Source organism: Lepisosteus platostomus, chromosome 14 (assembly GCF_059453375.1).
Source record: "Lepisosteus platostomus isolate fLepPlt1 chromosome 14, fLepPlt1.hap1, whole genome shotgun sequence".
Classification (NCBI taxonomy): Eukaryota; Metazoa; Chordata; class Actinopteri; order Semionotiformes; family Lepisosteidae; genus Lepisosteus; species Lepisosteus platostomus.
In genome coordinates this window covers 16,614,962-16,642,677 of record NC_142624.1, presented here as the reverse complement: position 1 = coordinate 16,642,677, position 27,716 = coordinate 16,614,962, and the positions used below count along the sequence as shown (strand labels likewise).

At 38.4% G+C, this 27,716-nt stretch overlaps 1 protein-coding gene across 7 annotated transcripts in view; it reads left to right on the top strand.

Annotated features, from left to right (window-relative positions):
• The window catches only part of LOC148648895 (disco-interacting protein 2 homolog A), a 306,696-nt gene that overhangs the window by 85,082 nt on the left and 193,898 nt on the right, over positions 1 to 27,716 (top strand). For all 7 annotated transcript variants that reach the window (XR_015926561.1, XM_088607241.1, XM_088607240.1 and 4 more), the window contains exon 2: positions 9,974 to 10,045. Coding sequence is in view for 5 of the 7 variants with exons in the window: in XM_088607241.1 (XP_088463367.1) it covers positions 9,974 to 10,045 (72 nt within the window). In the remaining 2 variants the exon portion in view is untranslated. The remainder of the gene's footprint in view (positions 1 to 9,973; positions 10,046 to 27,716) is intronic.

Sequence of the window (27,716 nt, the reverse complement as noted above, 5' to 3'; positions counted from 1 at the left end):
ATTAATTCATTTAGGGCTCACTGACAGAATTGCTGTTTTTTATGCATGCTAATTTTCTGATTCCTCACTCTGTTTCATGTTTATAGATAAGACTTTATTGATCGCGAAGGGAAATTGATGTACATGTTCATGTACATGAGGAACATGTTTGCATGTTCTTTTGTAACATACACCTTTTTGTGATTTTTTTGTATATCTAAGCAAGTGTTCCTACATCCCTCTTCTACACTATAGCCATGGCTTTTTTTCTGTTTGCTTATTTCAAAGCAATACCTGCTCCATTTCTAAAACTTTTTGCTCATATGCATTTTTGTATTTTTTACACCTCTAGCACTTTAACGTCCTGAATTTTCATTTGCCTTAATATGTAGAATGAATTTGAGTTTTAGCCTTAAAAAGCTTAAGTTTTCACTATCTTTTGTTTCTTGTCCTACAACTGTTATTATTGATCACCAAATTATTGTACTTGACATGACTTCATTCACCCTTTCCTGAATGTCTATTACAGGCAGAGAGAGTGCTGTTTCTGGTGCGATCTTTTGCAGCTGACATTTCACTGTTTTAAACGAACAAGAAATTAGATTGCTCATAAATCACTTATTCTATATAAACACAGCGTAATTGCCCTCCGAAAATCCTTTTTCTTGTTCGTTTTAGAGACCTTGATCGAAACTGATTTTAGATGTCAGAAAGGATTTATTTTCTCTGTATTTCCTACATTGCTTTGTCGAGATTTTAACTTTATATTTAGGCTCAGATTTCAACTATAAATCGTACACTAATTAATAGCAGTAAATACTGATGTTTTGCTCCCTCTTACAACAAAAATATATATCCCAGTTTTGTAGCTGGGATGAACTTTATTTCGTACGCGTAGCTACTGCGATTCGGACACGGAATGGTTAAAGATGGCGGCAAATCAGGCACCCAGAGAGGGGGGGGGGGGCGTCTTCTCGCCTCTATAACTAAAATGCCAAATAGGAGTGGCTTAAGCGACATACACAGTCGTGTAACTGACAGGTTGAGGTAGCCTATCGTGTAAATTTCGCTTTGTTGGTGATAGGTTAAGCTTTCGAAACTCTGCCCCAAAATCATGTGACTGATTTTTCGCCCTGTTTCGTTGGTTAAACGCAATTATCACAAGCACCACCATGGTTACTGGGATGTGTAGTTTTTAATTCCGTTTGAATTATAACTGTACGTACTGTCTTCATATTTGTCCAGGGCTTTAAAGAGAAGGCGCGCCAAAACATTTCGGTGCCGTCGTCTCCGCTTTAAAGGTACCCCCGTGCTGGAAGAATTTGACCTCGGAACGTTTGCCCAGCGTAATTATAGTTTTTATAATTCCTTGCCATGTGAAGTCAGAAGTGAAGACTTAAAGTTTATAGAACCTTTACCCCAGAATGCCTTGAATCAACCAAAATGTTACGTGTTTGCATGATTAATCTAGTAGGCTTGTGATGGGCCCTGACATATCAAAAAGTCCACAATTCTCAAGTGTACAAGAGACATAAAATGAGGAAAAATTGAATTCTGGGATTGAGTTGACCTTTTATAAAACACAGAGATGAAGCTGTGACATTGCTGGTTGGCACTGTGCCTCTTAAAAGCCTAAGCCATTGTTCTCTTTTCTCTTTTTTTTTTTGTAGTTGCTGCTGTTTTCTTTGATTTTCTTTGGGTACTGTGCCTGACTATAACTTAAAACAAAATGGGTGTATTGAAAGGTAGCTTGAATCTTGGGCTACTGTAAATGCTGTCTGAAATCCTGGTAAGACTCCTAAGGACATTTTGCATATATATATATAACAGTGCCAATTTGGGGTAGTAATTTATTCAACTTAAAAGCATTATTTTGAGTAATTGAATCCTTTGATGGTTGATGCTGGCATACATACCCAGATAATTTTGAGTACATTGTATATTTGGCAGCAGTAGAGGCAGTCATTAAGTTTTTATTCCACCTGTCAGTCTCTACTATCTATCTCCACTGGAGGTTTGTCTAATGTTTGCGTCTGTTACTATGCCTGCCACAAGCATCTGTTTTGCCCCAATAGAAAATTCTTTAGACCTACTACTGCACTTCTCTGTCAGCTTTGCTGGTATTATTTGGAAAATTGTAACCTTTCTCTCTGCTTAAACCATTTGTTTTACATAGAATTAAAGAAATTCACACTCGGCCTAACAGGTGTACATTAACCCAGGACGATACCTGTTTTTTTTTTACACAGTGAAAGCATCATTCCCAAAGAAAGGCACAATTTGGCATGTTGGTTCTTTGGTTTCATTACGACAGGGCAAACCTTGACAATCTTTAGGTTCTTAAGTTAACTTTTGTTCTCTTTTTACACCTTCTAATTTAACTTTAATTTAAGTCAGCTTTTTTTTAATCTCTGATCTCTGATTCAGTATTATGCAGGCTTGCCAGCAGCCGTATCACCCTGCAACTCACAACTGGCAACCCACTGACGCTAAGCAGGTGCTTACTGCCTTGTTAGTACCTGGATGGGAGGCCTCCTGGGAAAAACTAAGGTTGTTAGTGGCGCCAGCAGGGGGCACTCACCCTGCGGTCCATGTTGGTCCTAATGCCCCAGTATAATGACGGGGACACTATACTGTAAAAAGGTGCCCTCCTTTGGATGAGATGTCAAACCGAGGTCCTCACTCTCTGTGGTCATGAAAAATCCCAGGGCATTTCTCGCAAAGTATACGGGTGTAACCCCGGCGTCCTGGCCAAATTTCCCATTGGCCCTTACTAATCATGGCCTCCTAATAATCCCCATCTATGAATTGGCTTCATTACTCTGCTCTCCTCCCCACTAATAGCTGATGTGTGGTGAGAGTTCTGGCGCACTATGACTGGCGTCGCATCATCCAGGTGGGGGCTACACATTGGTGGTGGTGGAGTGACTGTAAGCAATTATTATTAATTATTATTAAGGCATGTCAATACTTTTGCAATTTATTTTAATTTATATATATATTTTAGGTTTTAGTTTTTATTTTTATTTTAGCAACACTTATTTTTCCTCAGATGAAGGCTTTCTTTAGAGATATTTAAATTACAGCCTCCTCTGTTTACATCATTACAATCATCAATCTGAATAACTCAATCTGAATTGCTCAATTGATGACCTGCTATCTGCTATTATGTGCTATTCATGTATAATGCTAACTGCCACCCCCCTCCACACTGTAGCACACTGTAGTCTCTGAAACTACAACAAACTACAAAAGTCAAATCAAACATGGCAATTGGGCTTTCTTGGCCACCTGTTCAATAGTTCACAAAGTACATACAGTACGCTGTACAGCAAGACTACTGTTAATGCTGTGAAAAAGAGTAGCTGAAAATAAATATGCACTCTCAATGATAAAATGCTTTGTCAGAAGTCAAATGGAACTTTTTTTAAGAATGCATATTAACAGATGTTTTGTATGTTATTACATTGACACAATGGAACATTGTATAGTAATAAAAGAAAAAGAGTAAAAAAAAAAGAATTGTCATTGAATCTCAAGAAAAATATATCAGTGTAGAAAGTTGTTTCTGAACATAGTGGTCCCGAGATGTAGATCTTTGGCAAGGCATTTGGTTTTGGTTTTATGCTCAGCCACTTAAAGCTGATTAGACAAGTGTCTGCAGTGGGGAGCAGGAGTCAGTACAGATTTTAGAATGAATCTAGCACCCCTTTCTTTCATGTTGTCTGACAGCATTATATTGTGCTCAACATGCTGTTACTGACATGGTAGCACACCAAGGTCAATAGGTGTGAAACATGGCTTTATGTGAAAGCATATTTTTGTGCTAGTCTTTATTTAAGGATATAATGTGCTGCAAGTAAACACCCTTTACCATTGTAGCATTTGCTAAACTGTTCATAAATAAAAATACATCCATCCATCTCTTGCATTAAACATTTCTTTTGAATATCAGTAACAAACTCATTTTACCTGTTTAGAAGTCGGTTACTTCACTTTATTGTTGCGATTATTAGAAGAGGAAGCAATAATAAATAATTTATATTCCCTGTTGGTCAGGAATAGGTATGTTGGACATGGAAATAAAAATCCTGTCTACTATGGTTGAAAGCTTTGTTGTACCATCTAGAAATGGCAAAATATGTTGTATAATCGATTAGACTATTTAGATTAGATGAGAGCATGATAAAAAAATGAAAAAATGAAAAAAGAAGGAAAGGCATTTTTAAATGTAATTTGAAAACTATGTACTGGATTGTTTTTGGTTGTAAATTTTGGAATGTGCTGCATGTTACTTTACTGGAGTGTGTATTGAGTGGTGGTGTGCAGTGTCATATTTGCAAATTTGACATCATTAGTGTGGATTGCGGGGAATTTTCTGTGTGTTGCCACTGTGTGTATGTTTGGTGTTGGTGGTGTGACTGTATAAGGTTTTGGTGAGATGTGGGGGTAGGGTCTCAGTTTGACAGTCTAATCCCAGTGTGGCTTTTGTGTGAGGTTCTGGGTGGGGAGGTGGGAGGAGGGAAGAGGCAGGGATTTTGTGCTAGAGAGTCTCTCATGTCAGGGAACAAAGAAATCTCTAAAACCTCCCTCCTGACTTTTAATTCAGCATACCCGTTGGCAGGGAGACGGACTGATACTGTAGCTCCTGTTTTTTGCAATTGCATATCTTTTTTAATGCATAGTTTTGATGAACACAGTTTCAAACATAGAATTTCCATGCATAAGATGATATTTTTGCTTCAGGTTTAAGGATATACTGTTTGAATTGAATCTAACCAGTCTGACATTAGCCACAGAGTGGCATTAAACTGGGTTTATTTGCTGGGGTCTAGCTGTTTAGCCTGTTTCCTAATCTGCTGAGCTAAACCTCGGGCTGATTTCATCAGAAGGATTAACTTCTCTTCAGTAGGGCTTTTTGCAGAATCTCTGAAGAGTGTCTTCAGAAGCAGCAAGATGTAAAGGTACTGTAGTGGAAATCCTTTCCTTTTTGTCTTAAACTGCAGGAGGTAGACTGTGTTAACGTAGTAGTAGCTTTTGGTACAAATATTTGTGTCAGTGCACTTGCTTATATGACTTCAAAAGAAGAGTTATACAAAGATGATAAGTTTTTTGTGTTTTAGGTTTTGTGTAACACTCAGTCGATGTGTTGATTTCTATAGCCTTGTTGACTGTCATTTTTGTTTTTTATAGCACAGAGCACAGAAAGACTACTGTATTATGGAAAACATCTTTCTGGATTCAAATACTGTGTATAGGTTTTCAGTGTTGTGTCAAAATTAATAGTACTTCATATATAATGTAGATTTATTTCTCTTCAGAGGAAGACCGGTATATTTTTTAGGATCTGACATTGTACTCTGAAGCTCTGTGTAAATATTTTTCTTTTGTCTTTAAAAAACTGGTGCTTATGGCCACCTCAGCGTCACAAGTGTAAAGCTGAAGATGTTTTAATAAGGTGCTTGTCATCCAAGAGGGATGAGATAAACCAGAGGATAACTGAAATTTAATGGTGTTGCATTTGAGATCTAGCATTTTTTGATGAAATAGACAAGTTAATGTGGTTTGATAATATTAATGCCTTTTCCAATTCCTCCGTGAGATTGCATGCCAAATTAGTTATTTTTAAATATATTTAATAATTTTTGAAGAAAGGATTGTTTATTGGTGGGGCCAGCTTTTTTTGATTATATTAATGAAGCAAACATAATAGCTGATAGAACCAGTAGTCCATCCTTAGATTCTGTTGATTTAAATGGAGAAGGTAACTCAGACTATATTGTTTTATGACTAAGTCAGTCTGTTTCTGTATTTCTTAAAGCTTTTTATTGTTCTGAATATAAACAATACATTCTAGGTGACATTAAGTGAAGATTCACTGGACTGGGTCTAAATGGGTCTTCAAAATAAGAGAAACTACTATTACAAATTTATGGAGTGTGATCAGCACAGGGTGTTCAGGACGGGTGCCTGAATGTTTTTGCTTTTTTGATGTTACTGATCATTCTGTGACTATATTCTGTTCTGTCACTGTGGGCCAGGAGGAAACGATATGTCATAATGTCAAGATAAGGAGTTTGGAGAAATTGTGTCAATTTTTTTCTTCGACAGCAAAGATATCAAGAGTTTAGATTTGTCCCACTTAGAATTGATTATTGTCTTTTATTGTTAACACCTCATGTCTCAATTGGGCTGAAACCCAGTTTTCTATGTAGAAAATAGAAGCTTACTTTATAGAACAAAAGAAAGCAATTTTTAAAAAGTTTTTGGCAGAACAGCATCTGGAGTTGAGGGGTTTAAGCACGTCTGTACACTTTCTTTGTAAACATCTGCATCAATTTGACTCATTCACCCGCAATTACTTGGAAACTTTTTGCCTGCCCTGTTCAGTTATAGCTTAAGTTGTCAAGAGGCACGTTGGTGTAATGGCTAAGGCCTCTGACTTGCATGTTGGAGGTAGGGGTTTGACCCAGCTCGCGGGTTTATACATTTGGACTCTTGTCGACAACCTGAATAAGTTTTTATTCAGCAGCAGCGCTACACCGGAAGCAAACCAAATTTCTTCCCCCTTAAGAGTGACTTGTTCTGACCCGCGGTCACCCTCTGTGCATAGAGACTTTCTACTAGTTAGCTGGACTACTAGTAGGTCCCTGAGAGAGACACCGTTGAGCGCGTCGCCACAGCAGAAATCTTTCCTCCAAATTCGTCCGACTCCAAGCTTCACCCCGACTGGTTGGCCAGGAGCCAGAGGACGCTGGGGTGACGCCTATTGAACACCACAGCAACTAAGCAGTTAAAATATCACAATATCACATTTTGGAAACATTTGACGTTTGTTTTTAAAAATATATATATTATTGTCCTTATAGTGGTAACAGGCAATGGACTGTCATGTAGTGCACTGCATCCAGGCGGTTCAAAGCCCGATCAGAGAATTACTTTGTTTTTTACATGGCTGAATATATACAAATAGTCCACTATTATAGCTTGTTGTTGGCTACGGTGTGAGTGTGTGTATCTGGATTAATTATTATAAGTGATGGTTTCGTGATTTAGGATTTCTTCATGCAATTCTTTCAATTAAAGGAGGGAAAAGGGTTATATTACATGTTGTGTATCATCTTTTCTTATATTTATAAAAACATTCCAATTTAAATGCAATAAGGAATATATTATTAATAACATTGTAACGAATTCAGATTCTTGGGCTTGTTCCCTCGCTGCTTCTGCCTCAGTTTACCCTTCACCACATGGGCTCGAACCCGGGTCTCCTGTGTTGCTCAACAGAGGTTTTTCCAGCTGAGCTACAGAAGACCTCTTTTAGCACCAGCACTTCAGCAGCCCTGTTATGCGGAGGGGAGCAGAGAGCTGTAGTGTCAACATATAACACTTTCCTCGGTTTTCTCATAAAGAATATTATCAGGCCCCTCTGCAATATAAAGGATATTACACAGTGCTGTGATGTGCACAAATTACAATACAACACTTCCTTTATTTACATATTTCCTATCTGTAAATTTATCTCCCATATACTCCAGTCCAGTTTCCCAGATAAATGGGACACCCCTGTCTGTGAATCCTTAACGTTGACTTGAATTTTGGGGTGGTGACTTGGTAGTCCGCTGGGGCAAATCTATTTCAGAACCCAAAAGGCCAGGTTTCTTTATCAGTCCACTCCCTCCTATTGGAAGTTGGACACTGGCCTCACGCAGGTGTTCTTAATCAAGTCTTTCCACTGATAGTGTAGCAGAAGCATTTCACTCTTTAAGTGCTCAGATATTAGACTATCTGTAACAAGATCATTTAGACAGCAGCTACTGGCCCTCCTGTGGAAGAAACAGAATGTCAATAACAAAGTTTGAGACCAATGTATCTGTCTACTTTCCCCGTAGATGTCTAAACAAATATGGGTCATTATTCATTACGACCTCATATGTCATGTTGATCTGGGTCGAATTCCTGCCCAGTGGAATAGACCCATGTTCTTTCCTCGTCTCCTAACTAGGGGAGTAATGGGTCAGTCACCAGTCACCTCTCAGCTGTGATTAGCCAAGACCTGCTAGTTTGTGCTCCTTCCATGAGGTCACAGAGATGACTGTCATACTCAATTACGTTGCATCAAATTTCATTGCTTAACAAACCAGACTCTTGTGATTCTATCAACACCTAAGAGTTTGTGCATTTCTCTGCTGAGAATCTCTCCAGATTCCCTTCTCACCAGGTGTTGCACCCTGCTGCTTCCATTCTGCCTCCTCTCTAAGGGAAGCTCTCTGTTGAAGGTCTTGAATATTTACATTTTCTACTCTGGAAGGACCTGGACCTGATAGCACCAGTGGACAATTACTACAGTCATGTGATGAGCAACTGAGTACTATATTTCTTTAGATTTTCAAAATATCAACCCAAAGTTTAGAAACAAGCAACAATCATATTGTTTGCACAACACAAATCCCCAAAGACATTAAATGATTTCAGACCAGAAGCATCGATCCCTTTAGTTGTGAAGGCATATGAGAAAATTGTTGAAGGGCATGTACTTCAACAGGTAGAAAACCTACTGAATCCTAGGTAACTTGCCAAAAGGCCATTAGAGGTGTCATAGAGGTACCTTCACATTACTGAATTTCATATATTTACATCTGCAAAACACATGCCAGGCTTTTATTTATAGATTTTTCATAACCTTTAACACCATCCAGCCACACTTGTAAATGACAATTGTTATTTAAATCACCAACAACGTTCATAGTGCAGGGTTGAAGGTATCACAATCTACTGTTCACAGATGACTTCGATAGGAGAATTATAAAGGCTACACCACAGGATAAAAACCTCTCAGCAGCACCTGTACTAGAAAGGCCATATTACAGTTTGTTAAAAAGTACAGAGATGAGCCAGCAGAATTCTGGAACAAAGTGTTATGGACAGATGAGACAAAAATAAACAAGTCAATGTACTGATTTAAATACAACCGGGCTTGCATTTCACCTGCTGAAAAGGAGACTGAAGTCAGAAACCCCCCCCAAAACAGCAGCAACTGAAAATGGCTGGAGCAAAAGTTTGGCAGAGTATTTCAAAACTAAGAGATTGGTGATGTCAGTACAGTAGGTCTCAAACTTGATGCAGTTATTGCAAAGGATTTGCAACCAAAAACTGAGTTTTATGCAACTTTATTTTAAAGTTAATTTGTCCCAAATACTTATTCTCATCTAAAATGGGAGAATGGATCTCATAAAGTGGTATTATTTTAGAATGTTAAATAATATGTGCAGAAATAAACGGTAACGTTATGTAATTTTGCCACACATTCCTCTTTTTATCTCAAATCCAAATTGCTTGAGTATACAACAAAAATGGCAATTTTGACTTAATTGTCCCAATACTTATGGAAGGCACTTTATCTTTATATGCCCATGGCAGAACATTTGGCAAACATGTAGGAGCAATGCAGCATGTTTTGTTTTATACAATGACTGAGACCACTTTACCAAAAACACCCCCTTTTTGGAAACTGAAATATTTGAAATAATGCTTCTAATCTTTGAGTGGTGCCTTGTGAAAGCTAGTTACCACAGATTACTTTTAATAAATGCAGTAAGAAAACAGTTGTGATTTAAAATGTTGGAAGTTAGAAGCATGAAATGGGTTAGAGGAGGACAAGGGAAATACAACTGAATTGTAGAAAAGTGTGGATCTCTGTGGAGTTTGAAATGAATGGCTGGCCAAGATGTTATTGAGCAGCCAGTGGAGAAGGTGACTGTCGCGTAGTACTGTCAGGGCAATGACAAGGGCTCACTGTTGTCATTGAATGGTCTGATCCCTGGATCTCTCTGCTTATTGGTCTGTTTTAACACACTACAGCTCTGTGTGTAACCATACTGGGATTCCAATTCTGTGCTGTGTATTACTGTTGCCTTGATAGAGTGCTGGACTGTCCCAGGTACTGCCAGAGGTCATTCTTTCTGACCCAGTGTTCTTTCTTGTCTGTTTCTAGGAGATATCACCCAGAAGGGTTATGAGAAGAAAAGAGCGAAACTCCTGGCCCCATATGTTCCACAGATTCAAGGTAAGAAATAGTCATGTGTCTGCTCTCTGTACTGCTTAGGTGCACAGCAGAACCTTAATCAAATCAAGAAGAGTTTTGTTTGTGATGAATGCAAGTTGGATTTCATTTACTCCTGTTCCATAAAATGAACCATCTGTCTGCCTTGCTGAAAGAACGTCATTCTTCTTGGTTTGTGCAGCTTTAAACATGTATTCCTTAGCTTTTTCATGTATTCTTTGAAGAAGATTCTGCAAAGGTTTTTATATGCATGCTACATATCGACTGAAGAGACAGTCATTTGTCCAGTAGTGCCTTTAAACCACCACAAAATGTGTTATATCCATTGAAGTTACATTCACAAATCTGATCATTAAAAACTTTATTTGTATAAAATATATTTTGCATGGGCTAATAGTTGGATGAGCCTGGTAGAAATGAAAGGGATTCTTCTATGAAGAAGATTTACTAAAACAGATCAAAACTTCACAGAAATGAGACAAACAAATCTACACACTCCATTAAACATATTCACCACACAGTTTTTTTATCAACTAATAAGGTTTTTTGAGTAAATATTTTCCATTACCACTCGATTGTCTAATCACAGTAACTCTTACCTAGAATTATTTTAGTTCCATTTACTCAATAATAAAAAGTCACTGCTTTGTCTGACAAAATTACAACAATTAACCAAAAAACAAGTAGTGACAGTATTGTGAGTTCAGTACGGAAAGGTGTGTAGGGGTAGGAGGATTAAGGATTAAGAATTGGTATTCAGAAGTCTTAACCCTTTGCAAAAGAAGCTTTCTTTGAACCTAGGGTTTCTGGCTTTTATACTAAATATTCTGTCAGAAGGCAGAAGAGAGAACATTTATTACAACACATATTATTTATTTAACTTAATTATATTATCTGCCATTCCGAGGCAGTGTGTAGTGATGATGGTCTGATTGGAGGGGAGTTCTGTACCAACTCCTCTTCTGATGGCTCGGGCTTTCTCCACCATCTTCTGCAGTTTTTTACAGTTATGAGCTGGGAAATGACCATGCCAAACTGAAATGGATCTGGAAAGAATGCTTTCTGTTGTACACCTGTAGAAATTTGTAAGTGTTTGTGAAGACATACCAAATCTTCTTAGTTGTCTAAGAAAGTTGAGGCCCTGGTGTGCTTTTGTGATTACTTTATCTGTGTGATGGGATCAGGTGACATTATTGATGTGAGTGTTCAGAAACTTGAAGTTGCTGACCATCTCCACGCCAGCCTCCTTCCTGCTTCCTGAAATGAACAACCAGATCCTTAGTTTTGCTGACGTTGAGGTATAGTCTATTATCCTGGCACCTTAACTTTCCTATACTTTACTTTCCTATGTCATTGTATTGTTTGTGATCAAACCTAAAATTGTGGTATCGTCAGCAAACTTAAAGATCGAGTTAGAGCTGTGTCTAGCCACACCATCGTGGGTGAACAGGAAGTAGAGTAGAAGACTGAGCACGCAGCCTTGGGGTGCTCCTGTGTTAAGGTTCAGCATTGAGGAAAAGTTGTTTAATGTTCTCATATACTAAGGTCTACCTGGAAGAAATTCCAGGATCCAATTACAGAGAGAAGTACTAAGGTCCAGGTAAAAAAGCTTGGTGACCAGCTTGGAGGTGATTATGGTATTAAATGCTTAACTATAATCTATAAATAATAATCTGCCATAGGTGTTTATATTTTCTAAATGAGCTAAAGCAGTGTGTAATGCAAGGTAGATCGGCATCTGAATCAGCTGTGGACCTATTATGTTGGTATGCAAATTGATGTGGATCTAGATTGTCAGTGAAACTTGTGTTAATGTGCACCATTACCATCCTCTCAGTACTTCATTACGATGGATTTCAGTGTTACTGTACGATAATCATTGAGACATTTACCTTATTTTTCTTAGGTACTGGAATAATGGTGGCCCTCTTAAAGCAGATAGGAACAACAGTCTGTGTCTAGTGAGAGCTTAAAGATATCTGGGAAAACTTCAGCAAATTGATATATTCAAGTTTTATACAGTCCACGCCGGCTGCTTTGCGAGTGTTCGCCAGTTTAAATAATCTCACAGTGCCAGAAAGAACAGTCATCAGGGGCTGTAGGAGGTTGCATGGGTGATTCCGTATTTGCTTGTTCAAAATCAGCGTAAAAGTCATTATGTTCATCTGGGAGAGAGGTATTAGTAACGGTGATTCCATTCAAATTCACTTTCAAGTCCGTAATGGCCAATAATCCTTGCCACATATGCTGAACATCTAAGGCGTAAGATTGCAATTCCAGATTTTTCTAGTATTGTTTTTTTAGTACTTTAAATGGCTTTCTGAAGGTTGTACCAAGTTTTCTTGGATAATTATCAGTCTCCACATTTAAAAACTCTACATGGGGTCCTCTGCATGGAATGAATTACACAATTAATCCATGGTTTCTGGTTAGGAAAAAACCAGATTATTTTTGTAGATACACAGCCATCCGCACATTTCAAACAGCCTGTAATAACTGTTGAATACTCATTCAGATTGGATGAAATGTCTTGAAACATAGCCCAGTCCACAGACTGAAAGCAGTCTTGTAGCAGTCCTTCTGTCTCCTTAGACAGCAATGTATCATTGTCACTACCAGTTCTTCACGCTTCAATTGCTTGTAAACAGGATGGAGTAACACAGACAGGTGATCTGGTGATCAAAATGCAGATGAGAGGCATACTTGATGGTCATGTAATAGTGATTGAAAGTTTAAGCACTTCTAGTGGAATATAGTCTGAATATAGTGTCAGGGCATGTAGTTTCATGTTTGCTGATTACATTATATAATTTGTTGAGTACTCATTTGATCTCTGCTTCAGCTGGTATGTAAACTACTGTCATGATGCCTGAAGAAAACTTCTACCTCGGTTGGTAGAAGGGGCAGCAATTCACCATCAGGTATTCCAGATCTGGGGAACATTGATCAGTGAAATAGAACTGCTACTTCCTTTTCCCTTGCCAGAGGATTCAGTAAGATACATATAATATGTAGAAAACTGTTGTGCTGGATGGCAGAATCAGGTGAGTCTGGGGTGAGCCACGTCTCTGTGAAACAAAGTACACAGCAGTCCTGATAAATCAATCTTGATCTGTTCGTTCTGAAGGTTGAAAGTCACAATGTTTCAGTCTTACTTGGAGGCCTCCACATCTCTGTATTTTTGCATTCTGCATTTTTTGCTTGCTTGGTGCCATTCCCAGAAGAGACAGGTGGTGAACCTGTGAAACTGGGGGTAGGGGCCACCACCTGGGAAAGGTGTGTCCAATGCACCAGACATGCATCTTTTAGCCTGCTGGGAAAACGTTTCTGCACTTGACCACACACTCCTCCGAGAGCAGTGCTGACACTGGCCCCTTCCTCGGGGTAGCCTGGACATGTGTTGTCATGTACAGTGCAAACTCTCTGGGCATGTAAATCTGCGAGCGAAGGGCCCAGTCTCCACCACATCCCTTCCACGGTCCTGCTTGGTGAGGACTCAGAGAGCTTCATACTGAGCCTCCTTGCTCACAGCCACCAAAATGGAGCCTACTGCCCGCTCAGTCTTACTCCTTTCATGATTGGTACTGGTCCTCCAGTGACCAGTTAGCTTCAGACATACAGGCCCACCTCCAGCTGCTGGCACTCTCATCTGACACTACCAGGCTGGGTCTCACACGCTAACGACCTTCCGAGTCTCCTTTGCACCTCACTCCGTGCTAAGACTCAACACACTGTCCCTCATTAAACACACACATAGCCCGTCTGGCACTTGACTCTCAAGCCCCAGGTTGTGTACACACCAGCTCACCTCACACTCATGCCCGACCACTGCATCATTCCAGTCTCGTGCAGCTGCTGGCACGCCTTTCCTTGTGCCCAATCACCACTGCACTTCTTTCACCACAGCTGCCAGTGCACCTTTTTCTGTGCCCAACCACCACCCCTCTGGGACACTTTCTGTTTCTGGTCCTTTTGGGTTCTCTGTGATTCCCCTGTGATTCACAGAACAAGAAAACCTTATGTGCCTTTTGTTTAATTCATGGTAAAGTGTTCAGAATTGCACCTGTTGTTTTCATCACATCCACTAATAAAAGGGACCAAGTGTGTTGGTACCTGTAAACTCCCTTGTAGACAGTCACTTGATTACCAGAAAAAATAAGGCACTATATCTCGGTAATGAAAGCAGCACAAACTCTACTTTCAATGGCACAAACTGGCACAAACGCAGCACAAATGCAGTGGGTTTCATTCTTTGTGCTGTTTGCGGGGGGCAACTTTACAGAGCTGGACAAGCAAACATGTCCTGGGTAATTCCATTGGATAATGCAGAAGACGTGATTTCAGCTGGGAGAAATATGATGACAGTAATATCTGTGTATTCAGACTTCAACATGTGCCCTCACGCTGTATTCTACACCAAGGATTGATGTGAAACACAAACAAAAAAAACAAAACTGTGATCTAATCGTGCTATGTTTGCGCATGAGAGCACTGTAAATGCCAAGACATGGATAATGACTGAACATAGATATACAGTATGTTCAGTTCTGTATGTTCAGTTATGTTATCTAAAAATAGAAATGGCTCCTAATATTTCTGTTATATGCATCTGTGAAAAGGTAGAATTTATCTAATTGTGTTATGAACTACCTGGGTCAACTTAGTACAGATCCAGCCTTTCAGAAAGCTTGTCTGATACTGCAGCACTTTGTAGCATGCATGCCCTAGCGCACCATAAAACACCCATTTAAAAAAAAAAATGGACTGCAGTATTTTGTACATCCACCAGGTAGCTCAGTGAATGCTTAATGTGGCGTAAGGAAGCACTCAAGGTTTTGAATCCTGGTCGATGCTGAGCCCCTTGATAGACTCTTTTTCCAATTCTAGAATGTAAATTGTATACTGTTTAGATTTTTATTAGTTTTAAACTGTGTATTACAGTATGTTAAATATTAAATTAATTAAAAAGTAGATCTATTTTATAAAAACAAAATTACTCTGTTGGATATATAAAAAGTTTCTTATTATAGCTTGTTGTGAACGTGCTGAACATATACTGTACTGTATAGTACTGTGCAGTCCAAAGACTAACTGAGAGGTTGTTTCTGGGAAGATTGTGTGTATCTGGATGAATTATTATCAGTGATGGTTTTGTGATTAAGGATTTATTCACATAATTTTTTAAGTTAAATAAAGAATTACAATAAATAAGATTACAATAATGTGTTACAATTGCCAGTGACTAGAGAGTAGCTTATCAATATGTTGAAACCGTACCATGACAGTGAAGACAGATGTACAGATGCAGCCATTCAAAATGTGCTGTAAAACCCTGTACCTTGCGAAATTATCTACAGATTAGCACAGAATACCACAGTATCTGATTGGCTGGCCAAAATAACTGACAGGTGGCACTTGTGGTGTATTGATTGTTAGTGAAATTATTGCTTCATTTAATTTCTTTACTGTGCATGTTTAAATCTGCTTAATATTAAATATTAAAATGGAATTTTACAGCTAAAGGGAAATTTTGGTAGCTGAGCATAAAAATAAGGAGCATAATGTCTCTGAACGTCATAAACAATATTAATTTAGGAATATAAATACTGGCTTATTATCAAACTATATATGGATGGTAGTGGTAGTTTAAATAAAAATACACAACAGTATTCCACATTCTTCATTAACATTTTAAGCATCAAAGTCTTTCATTTGGTTACTTACTGTGGTTATTTTGGAAAAGTTTTTACGTGCTCCTTCTGACTATATTGTATCTGACTGTATTAAGTTTATGTACTTTATAAAAAGTTATAATGTTTTAACCTTTTCTATGAATCCTTCCGCTTGTTATCGCAGTAAAAAAAGCATTCTTTTTTACATTTAAGGCAGTTAGGTGATGTGCCTGTGCTAAATTTGCTATAGATCTTTGGAGATATATATGCTCAATGTAACAAACTGTACTGCTTTTCTTTATACCGGTTACAGATGGAGATTGTTGAAGGCAATGAAAGAATAGTTTTCCAAGTGTTATCATCTATACAGCACCTCAGTTCCAGGCTCCAGATTGTCAGTAAAGATTTTTGTAAGTCTACCTCATGCTTAGACAAGAAAGTGTAAAACTTGGATAGAAATTTCTTTGAGTTCCCGTTCTTTAGAAAGATTTTGCGCGAGCTGCTGAATAAATCAAGACCACCATTCTTGGTACTCACATAATGCCTGATCTGAAGATATTTAAAGAAGTCTCTTGTTGGTATATTATATTGTGCTTGAAGACACTCAAATGATTTAAATACCCCCTTCAAATAAGTAAAAAATTCAATGTATTCCTGCTGTTTGCCAATTAGTAAAGTGGGAGCCTGTCTTTTCAGGAGGTAGGTCCGGGTTACCCACAAGTGAAGATAGCATATAAAGAGAGGGATAATAACTAAAGAATTTAGTTATCTTGCTCCATGTTTTCAGTACATTTATTATTAAATGGTTCTTTTTAGCTAGTGGGGGTACATTAGTCATTTTCCTGCCTAAGAGGTTTACAAGAGAGGCTGGTTTACTGTGTTCAGCCTCCAGATCCACCCAGGTGGAGTCTGGTGGTGCATGAATCCACTGCTGGAAGATTCTTGCTTGTATTGCCCAGGTATAGTATTTCAGATTTGGCAATGCACATCCACCGTTATCCCTGGGTAACTGCAAAGTCTTATATTTGATTTTTGTTTTTTTTTCCTGTCAATACAAATGTTGATATTGCTTTATTCAGATCCTTTATGTCAGCTTTAGTCATGGGAGTGAATATCATAGATAGAGGATAGAGAAGTTTAGGTAATATTATCATCTTTACCAGGTTAATTCTGCCCAGGAAATATATTGGTAAATTTGTCCACAGGTTCATGTTGTCCTTTAAGTGTATCAGTAGAGGTCTTATATTTACAGAATACAGATTTTGGGGGGCACCTGAATCCCAAGGTATTTGATACCCTTAGGATTCCAGTGAAATGGTTTAATATAGGCTGGTTCTCCTTTTTCCATGTTCCTTAAAAGCATAATCTCAGATTTACTGAAATTTACCTTATAGCCTGATATGGTTGAGAACATTTTTATACCAGTAATAATTTCAGGTAGGGAGTGAACAGGGTCCGTTACTGTCATTATAACATCATCAGCATACAGCATAATTTTGTGATGTCTTCCCCCCAGTTGGACCCCCTTGATGTTTGGATTACATTTTATATATATATAGCCAATGGCTCAATTGCTATAGCGCATAGCAAGGGTGACAAGGGGCACCCTTGCTGTGTGCCCCTATGCAGCCTGAATGGGGGTGAGATTAAACTGTTAGTTTGTATTGTGGCTTTAGGTGCACTATATAATAGCTTAGTCCATTTGATAAAGTCTTAACCTAGATTAAATCTCCTCATAACATCACACATATATTCCCACTCCACTCTATCAAAGGCTTTCTCTGCATCCATCGACACAAGGAGGCTTGAAACCTGTAGCTGGTCAAGATGGTGCATTATGTTAAACAATCTCCTGGTATTATTAAGTGAGTTTCTTCCTTTAATAAACCATGTCTGGTTTGGGTCAATAATTCTAGTCATTATTCTCTCTAAGTGTGTTACCAGTATTTTAGCTATCACTTTTATATCAACATTTAGTAAACTCATGGGTCTTTATGAGCTACATAGTTTAGGATATTTTCCTTTTTTGTGAATAACTGTTATGTTGGCAATATTCATAGATTCTGGTAGGGAAGATTCTTTAATAGATTTATCGATGGCCTTGAGATAAATGTCACAGATCTGATCCTTCATTATTTAAAAAAATTCTACAGGGTAGCCATCTGGTCCTGGTGTCTTTCCTGACTGTAGTGATATGATAGCTGTTTTAATCTCTTTACTGGAGACAGGTTTATTTAGAAGTTCTTTCTGTGTATCACTGACTTGAGGAATGTCTGTGCCTTTTAAAAAAGTGCTCTCCTGAAGCAGTTTTCTATCTGTTTCTGAGCTATATAGCTTCTCAAAAAAACTCTTAAAGATGCCATTTATTTTCTTATTTTCCAGTGTCCGCTGGCCATTCTCATCTTTAGTGGCAGAAATGAAATTTTTGGATGGTGCCATCCTTGCCAAGCTTGCAAGGAGGCGGTTTGGTTTATTGCCCTTTTCAAAAAGACGCTGTCTTGCATATAGAACATCTCTTTCAGCCTTTTTTGTCACTCGGTTATTAAGTTGTGACCTAGCTTCTTTAATTTCTATTAGAATTTTCTCAGATTTAGCAGTGTAAACCTCTTCTTCGAATTTTGAAATGTTTTTCTCATGTGCTAATTGCAAAGAAATTCGTTCCTTTTTCTTTTTACTGGTATAAGAAATTATCATAACTCTCATATAAGCTTTATAAGCCTCCCATACTGCCCTAGGATTGGTTTCTTCAATGTCATTGCACTGTAAATATAGCTTTGTTTGTTCATTAAGGAACTTTCTGAATTCATCATCCAGCAGATTAAATGGATTTAGTCTCCATACAAGAGAGCGCTCCACTGGTCATGGAGAGGACATACTTATTGTCACAGCAGCATGATCTGATATAGTAATTGGATCAATACCTATATCTTGTTACTAGATGGGCCATATGGCTGGATAGGAGGATGTGGTCAATACGAGAAGCTGTTTGATGTGGTGAGGAGTAAAATGTGAAGCCCCTAGCAGTTGGGTTGAAGAATCTCCATATATCAATAACATCTATTTCGCTGCATAAATTTGTCACTACTTTGGAGATTTTAGATGATGGTACATTAGCAGATGGCATCTTATCTAACCTAGGACAGAAAGAAAAATTAAAGTCTCCTGCAAGGATACTATTGTTGCAATCCATAATAGTGAGTTGTCCAAACACATCAATAAAAAAATATTTGTCTTGTTCATTAGGGGCATATATACATCCTATCACCACTTCTTCCCCATATAGTAATCCTTTAACTATTACCACCCTACCTTCATTATCCACATAAATTGAGCTGGCTGTAAATGGGAGATTCTTATGAATGAGAATAACCACGCCTCGTTTTTTGGTGAAGAATGATGAGTAATAAACTTGACCTACCCATTCCCTTTTAAGTTTTTTATGTTCCAGATCATTCAAGTGAGTTTCCTGTAAAAATGCTATTTGAATCTTATCTCGTTTCAGGATGTTCAGAATCTTTTTCCTTTTAACTACGCTATTCACCCCTTTTACATTCCAAGTGCGTATCTTAACATTATTCATGGTGTTTTTTTTTAGTTGTAATACGGTAACACAGTGACTGAATTGTAGTACAATGCAACATAACAGTGAATAGCAAATAGAGCAGCTGCACGTACCCGTTCCATACATTTTAAAAAATAAAACAGTCTTGGAGAGAGAAAACAAAAATTCAGTTTGTGACCACATACAGTACATGAGGTAACAGCACTTGTCAGGTATTTAAAAAAGAAACAAAGGAACTTTGTTAATCTTCTGAACATTGATTAACGGTGATAAAGACAGAAAGAGCAGTCTTAGAACAAGATTGCTAGACTCAGTCTGCAAACTAAACTAAGAAAAGGTCCAACAAAATTGTTTAGCTTCTCTGTGTAATTAACAGAGAAGTGAAACTAAAGGTTGCCGCTAGTCACGCAGCTGCGGCAGTCAGCAATAAAGTACGCTCAGTTATAGGGGGTTCAACTATTATACTAAAAAGCTGTCTACTGTCAGCCAAAATAATTTGTTACAGTCTTAAATTTCTGTACAAAACAGTATCATCTATATCTCAACATTAACATTAATAACAGAATCTTAAAAATAGAGAAAATTTAAAACATCAGAAAAGGTTCTAAGCGCAGGCATAACCGCTCAGTTCTCTGCTTGATCAGTTCTACTAAAGCCAAGGCTGCTCGTTTAGCAGCGGATCTCTCACATTCTATTCAGACATGGAGGATTGCTGTTGAATAATTTTAAGGAAGGTCTCTGCTTCTTTTAAGCTGGAAAGAGTAGCGGATCCACCCAAGCATCAAATGATCGCTGGATACAGGAACGAATACCTCAGTCCAGCATCATGCAGCCTCCTTCTCAGTTCGGCTGTTTCCGCCCTCTTCTTCCGCACCTCGACCGAGAAGTCTTGAAAGATAGAGACTCTTTTCCCCTCCACAATGATTTCTTTCTTGGCCCTGGCCGCTTCCATTACCTTCTGCTTATCCCGGTATTTGTGCAGCCTCATCAGCACAGCCCGGGGTGCAGGTGTTCTGCCCTCCCCCGACTTGCGCCGGGGTCCCATGCGGTGGCAACGTTCCAGCTTGATTTTGTCCCCCTTCATTTCCATGCCAAGGATTTCAGGGATCCAGCTCTCAAAAAACCCAACTAGGTTGTTTCCGTCGATGTTTTCTCTTAGGCCGAGGATTCTCACATTTTTCCGCCGGCTTCTATTTTCGCAGTCTTCAAGACGATCCAATGCCTTGCGCAGGTCTGTCTCAAACACCCGTATCCTGTTGCCCGCCATTAACACTGCCGTCTTTTAGGTCCGAAACTCACTGCTCCACTTCATCTATTCTTTTAATCACTATGTCCATTTTAGTGGATATAGCAGCAACAGGTTCTTGAATGGTTGCGAGTTTTGAATCTAATATTTTGGCGATGTTTGATGTTACTTTTTCTATGATTAGGTTGGTCTCAACTGTACCGTCTCCCCCAGTGAATTTGCCATCTTGCTTGCCTTCTTTCTGTTGTCTTCGTGTCTTTCTTGACGCTTTTGTTTGGTTTTGGGCAAGACAGGTTTGTCTGAAATAGTCGGCAAGTGACATTATTACACTGTAAGAGTGTTATGTTGGTGTTTCGTATTAAAAGACTGTATTTTTATGCCTGTTTTGCTAACTTCTGCGAGGAGCTCGACAGATACATGTCCTTCTCCTCATAGTGCATAGCCACGCCCCCGTCAGGTACATTTTTAAGCATCAGTCGAAGCATTCTGGAGTCTGTCAAAAGCGTAAAAAATGTTACCAAATAGTATTGGTGAAACTGTTACCTGTCTTTGATAAAGCAGTTAGAAAATAGATAGGTGGATTTACATTTGTAAAAAATGTTCCAATTTTAATGCGATATGGAAGATATTATTAATAATAAATTACCTTGGACAGTCTGTAAACTGAAGATTTATAGAGGAGACACATTATGTCTTTTCTTTCTAGCTTGGAGTTAACTTTTACCTACTAGTATATTTCATTGCAGCCACTTTATGTAACACAGCTCCGTACTTCTTACAGAGGCTAGGAGTGTAATGTAATGTAGAATAGACAGTTCTGCTTGGGGGATGGGAATTAATTTTCAGTAGCATGGTCTGTTGTCATTGTTGCTCTTTAAAATAAGGCAACCAGCAATTAAATGTCCTGTTTTTTCTTAACACTTGTTTTTCCGTACTGTAGTTTTAAAATCTTGAACAAAGACGTGCCACATGCAAACAGCACAATGTTGTATAGTTTTAAAGCCACTGTGGGAAATACATTTATTTATTCTGCATCAAAGTTTAACTCGTTCAGAGCGCCCTTCTTTACATACTCTGAGCTTTTAATTGTGTATTGCGATGGTATCGACAGCAATGTAGTTAAAAGGCACATGTCAAGATGTTTCCAAAAAAACGAAATAAGTGAATGCGTTGAGGGATTAGACAATAATAGAGAAATCATAACAATAACCCCGAGTTGTTTCATGCTAATCATGCAATCCAACAGAAAGAAGGACATTTAAATCAACACGAAAATACTTTATTTTTTCATTGACAAAAAAGTAACGTCACACTCTCGTTTAATCTGATTGTTTTGTTGCTGTGCAGACTGTTAAACCAGAGGAAAAGAGCGTCTCTTTTTTTGAAGCATTTTGTTTATCCGATCACGTATTCGTTTCCAATCATACAAAGTAAGATTTGAGAATCTCTGCTTCACCATGCCTATAATATTTTCCCGGAGACTGCAAGGCTAGGCCCTTTTGCCTCTGGACCCATCGAAATGTATGGATGTGGTCCACCCCCAGTAAATTTGAAAAGTCACAAAATTACGAAACAGAAGAGTGGTGTAACGGTCGGCTCTGGCTTTCACATCTATGCCGATGCACTGCATGTACAGTCTCTCTTCCTTGTCTTGAGCCGTATCACTCTGCAGCTCACAACTGGCAGCCCACTGAAGCTAAGCAGGTTAAAGCCTGGTCAGTACCTGGATGGGAGACCTCCTGGGAAAAACTAAGGTTGCTGCTGGAAGTGGTGTTAGTGGGGCCAGCAGGGTGCGCTCACCCTGTGGTCTATGTGGGTCCTAATGCCCCAGTATAGTGACGGGGACACTATACTGTATACAGGTGCTGTCCTTCAGATGAGATGTAAAACCGAGGTCCTGACTCTCTGTGGTTATTAAAAATCCCAGGGCGTTTCTCGAAAAGAGTAGGGGTGTAACCCTGGTGTCCTGGCCAAATTTCCCATTGGCCCTTACCTATCTTGGCCTCTTAATAATCCCCACCTATGAATTGGCTTCATTACACTGCTCTCCTCCCCACTGATAGCTGATGTGTGGTGAGCATTCTGGCGCACTATGGCTGCCGTCGCATCATCCAGGTGTATGCTGCACATTAGTGGTGGTGGAGCGGAATCCCCATTACTGTAAAGCGCTTTGAGTGGAGTGTCCAGAAAAGCGCTATATAAGTGTAATAAGCAATTATTGTTCTAATTATTATTATTGACTGATGGGCAAAGTTGGATATCTGGGAGAACTGTACGCGGCATTGGCATCTGTGAATTCTGTTGTGGCTGTGTAGATGGTGCTTCCTGAAGGGAGAGAGACAGTGGGGACAGCACCAGCTGTTGGTGGAGGTGAGCAAAGAGCCCAGGATGGAGTGTCCTGAGCTGGTGTGCAAGGATTAGCAGCTTCTGGGAGGAAGATCTGATAGAACAGTTTTGCAACAATTTTCCTAAGATTGTTGAGTGCAGTGGTGGACATTCGGGAATGTGATTTCACGAATGCTTTTGTTCTGTCTTGCATTGTCAGATTGTGAATCAATAAAAGCATTTATTTAACATGCCTTAGCGATTTTAATAAAAAATAAATGAAAATAATATGAAAATGTCTTCTCACCTTCTTGCCCTCTGGGGATAATGGGGACTCTCCATTATAAATGTAAATATAAAGCACCAAAATAAACACATAGTAATAAATAACGTGTTCTACATTGACCTTTTTATTAAGTGATAGACAAAAAGCGGGGCAATGACTTTCTGTGCAAGCTAGTCGAAGAAGTAAGTAGGCTACTCAAATCTCAAAGCCCAGCAGCAACAACAACAATAATAAATACAGTGTGTATTCTCCTGTCACGGTACAAAATAGAACAATGTAGAGTACATAATGTGGTTATGTATTGGGAATGTTTGCAAATTTTGCGATAATTGTACAGTATATGCTTTTGGGAACACATTAGTTTTTGAGCAGATAATTGCTCACTTCTGCCGTGGTAGAGTGTTTTGGAATCTCCATGCTCTCCCTGCAAAAGGGTGTGAACTGTGCTTGACACAAACTCTGCTTAACAGAGTAAGCAAGGTGTGAAGTGACTTTCAGTTCAGTTAAATAAAGCTACAGTACAGATGTTAAATTCTTCAAGCAATAATTTGCTGTTTGTCAAAATCAGCTAATTTGCAAGCAGTACACGACCTCTCAAATGTACCTTTTGTCTCGTGTAAACTCAACAAAGGTTTATTTTTTATAATTCTGAGACTTGAACGATATGCCTCATTCATATTACCCTCCCCCTCACCCGCCCCCTTGCCGAATCTCACCTCCCGTTGTTCTACACACACAAATCAGAGCTACAGTTATAGAGTGTCTTGCAAAAGTATTCTTGCTTTGCCGTTTTCCGAATAATCTTTCAGTGAAAGGCATAATATTTCTATTGGATGATTCAGCTGGAGTTTTCACCCAGTTTATCTCTCTGCTTTAAGCCTCGCCATTGCTGATGTGTGTTTCACTTCATGAATTTCCTTCTTTGAATTAAACAGCAATTTTCACCCATAACGAAGAAGAAAAAGAGAGCAATTACTTTGTGTTTACATATAATAAGTGATTGGATTTATGAAAAATCTAATTTATTATTTGTTTAAATTGTGAAATTTCAGCTGGAAAAAGATCGCACCAGAGACAGCACTAGTTCTGCTTGTCATAGACGTTCAGAGAAGGGGGTGAATTAAGCATGTGCAATAATTTGGTGATCAGTAATAACAGCTTAAAAATCAAATCATTTATTTATCAAATGCATAACAATACAGCGTGCTGCAGTAATTGCTGGCAATGAAATGTCTTTTCTGCAAGCTTGACGGGGGGGATCACAAAATTAAAAGTTACAAAATAAAGTTACATAACTATAGCGCAATAAAAATGGAATAAAATCAAAATAAACTCAACATAAATAGATTTACTATATGTCCAGGGTGTACATTTCGTCCAATAGATTATGTCCAAGTAGTGCAGTATGCCAAATGCAATGAAAACTTTATGTCCACCTAACCTGACCATTTAATAAAGCAATGTAAAAATGCTGGGAACAAGGACAAGAAACAAAAGAGAGGAACTTAAGGTTTTTTAAGGTTGAAACTAAAATTCAGTTTAAAAAAATTAAGGTAAATGAAAATTTGGGACGTTAAAATGTTAGAGATGTAAATAAATGTGAAAATACAAAAATGCACACGAGCAAAAAGTTTTAGAATTGGAGCAGGTGTTACCTTGAAATAACCAAACAGAAAAAAGCAACGACTAGACAGTGCAGAAGAGAAATGCAGGAACACTTGCAAAAGCTTCGATATACAAAAAATCACAGGTGTGCGTTACAAAAACCTGATAACCTCATGTGAACCTGAAGCAGATTTGGCAGAGAGTTAGGGGCTTGAATAATCAGGTGGATTTCTGGTAGGAAGACTATGAAGGTTTGATAGGATAGAGAGTCAGAAAATTAGTACACATGAAGAACAGAGGAATTCAGTAAGACAACCCTTATATGAATGAATAGCAAACATGGTTTCATGGAAGTCTTCTCAAACAGTTGGGCATTCAGGTAGATTGCCAGGGGACAGCATTTTTAAACATAGTTCAGGTGGGTAGCTGATTCAGCATGCGTAGGCTGCAAAGGAACAAGTAAAAGGTTTAAAGACAAGAAAGAAAACACAATGTTTCGACCGTGGAGCCTTCTTCAGGTGTGAGAAAGACAGGGCAGTAAGCAAAGGTAATGTAGCGTGTGAACAAAAGCTTTTTAGCACCTTGTAAAACCACCAGGTGGAGCTAATAAAGCTTAACGTCTCATGTACAGCATTTGAGCTGTCGCCAGGAAATGCCCAGTTTCGAATCCCGGTCACTGCAGAGGGACAATCTTTTTCCAATTAAGAATTTAAGTTGTATACTCTTTAGAGTTTTAATAATTTTAAACTGTGTATTACATCATTTTTATCATTAAACATTTAAAACTCGGTGTATTTTATAAAAGCAAGATTGCTCAGCTGGACAAAAGTACACAACCAATTTCATCATACATATTTTCATTACGCATAAGTATTTTATGCATCAAAGTCTTTAACTTGGTAACCTGGGTTCTGGTTTTAACGTGCTTGTTCTTACATTATTAAGCTTACATTCTGTACTTCATAAAAAGTTTTATCCTTTTCTAAGAATATGTAGTAAAAACACCACTTGCTGTTATTGTAAAAAGATAAATGTTGTAGTGATTTAACATCACTTGATAGTTATATTAATATGGAATCGTGTAACTAAGCAGCTAAAGTATCACAAGTGGATGTTTTGGAAAAATTTTAACATTTGTTTCTTTTAAAAAAAAAACTTCTATTGTACTCGTAGTGGTAATGAGCACTGTAATGTAGCGAACTGCACCCAGGAGGTTCAAAGTGTGATCAGTGCATCACTTTCGGTCTGTTTCTTATGGAGTCGAATGCATAAAATAGTCCACTATTATAGCTAATTGTGAACATGATGTGTCTCTTTCAGGTTTATACCCGAATTGAGAAAATCTATATTTTGTCTTTATCCAAATGTCAGCAGCCAGTAATCAACTAACAATTTAGCTTGGAATTAAAAAAAAAAGTTTAAGCTGTACTACATAGTACATTGCCTGGAATTGAACCTAGTCCTTCGGCGTTATTCAACAGCTGGATGAATTATTGTAACGGATATGGACGACATTACAGGTTGTGCGAGCCGGTTGCCAGCGCGCTGACGTCAACGCCCTTCCCTGTGACATTTAGGGACCCCAGTTGTTGGGCTTAGGGGAGATCTCCTTTTAGCTCAGCTGGCTGGTTTCCTGTTCAGTGATGATGGAGACCCGGGTTCGAGCCCCAGCGGTGGAGGGCTGACCTGAGGTGGGAGTGGCGAGGGCACAAACCCACGAGAACCCAAAAATGTTACATTATTATATATGATGGTTTTATGTATAAGGATTTCTGTGGACATCTTTAAATTAAACGAGGGAGGGGGGAAGGATTATTTTTTACAATTGCCAGTAATCAGGGAACAGCTTATCAACACAATGGGCAAATTATTTTTTTTAATTAAAAACACTCCGACTCAAACCTGTGTTGTACAGTCATATAGAGGTGGGTAATGTCATTCCCATTCAACAATGTGCTTATCGCGCAAATCCTAAACTAGAAATTAGACACAAGAGGTGTATTATTGGACAATGTTGCGTGGCTCTGGCAGAATTTCTCTGTAAACTGGAGGAGACACGTTGTGTATCGCCTCTTTTTACACTTGTAAGAACATTCCAATGCATTCCAATTTTAGCATCAGTCGAAGCATTCTGAAGTCTGTCAAAATCGTTAAAAAGAACATTCCAATGTTAATACGTCACGGAAGATATTATTAATAACCTTTTAAATCTGAAGCTGTTGACTCTACTTCACACCTGCATGTCAAGATCACGGTTTCAAAATAAAAAAAAACCCATCAAACCTTTGATTGGATGAGAACAACATGATTGTTTCGCAAGGATGTGAAACACGACTGTTACAGTTACCATCAGGAGAAAAAAAAGTTTATTTTTTATTTATTTGTGGCTGCTGCAGTGGCTGGATAGTTAACACTTCATACGCTTAAGTAAAACATTTATAAAAACGCCAATGTAAAGGTCATATTTACAATTTTTTTAAATAAAAATGTAAAGTTCTCTAAACCTTTCTCAGTCAAGGATGAGAATTCATGTAGGGAGCTGTGTAAGCATGCATAGGCAGCAAAAGATCAGCTAAAGAGCGAAGAGCACGCTTTCAGAGAAAACAGTGTTTCAGGTGTGAAGAATACAGATCCCCAATTCAGTTGCAACCTATACCTTTCCCCACACACCCTGCCCCGACTGCGATTGGAATATACACAAACAAAGCACTGAAAGCTTTATAGTAGATGATCAGGTGTTTCGCAGATGCAGAGATAGTACTTTATTCTGACTTTATGAACTCACAGCTGAGATTCAAATAATTCAAAATAAGTTTTTTAAAAAACTGCACCAGGTACTAGATTTTGTTTATATTAAAGTTTTATCACTGGGCAGTGGTGGATGGTTAGTGGACGGTGTGCTATTTTGTCAGCAACCTGCTAATCTGCTTAACACCTGTAGAAAACATTATTTTATTTTTGTACGGAATGCGTGTTGT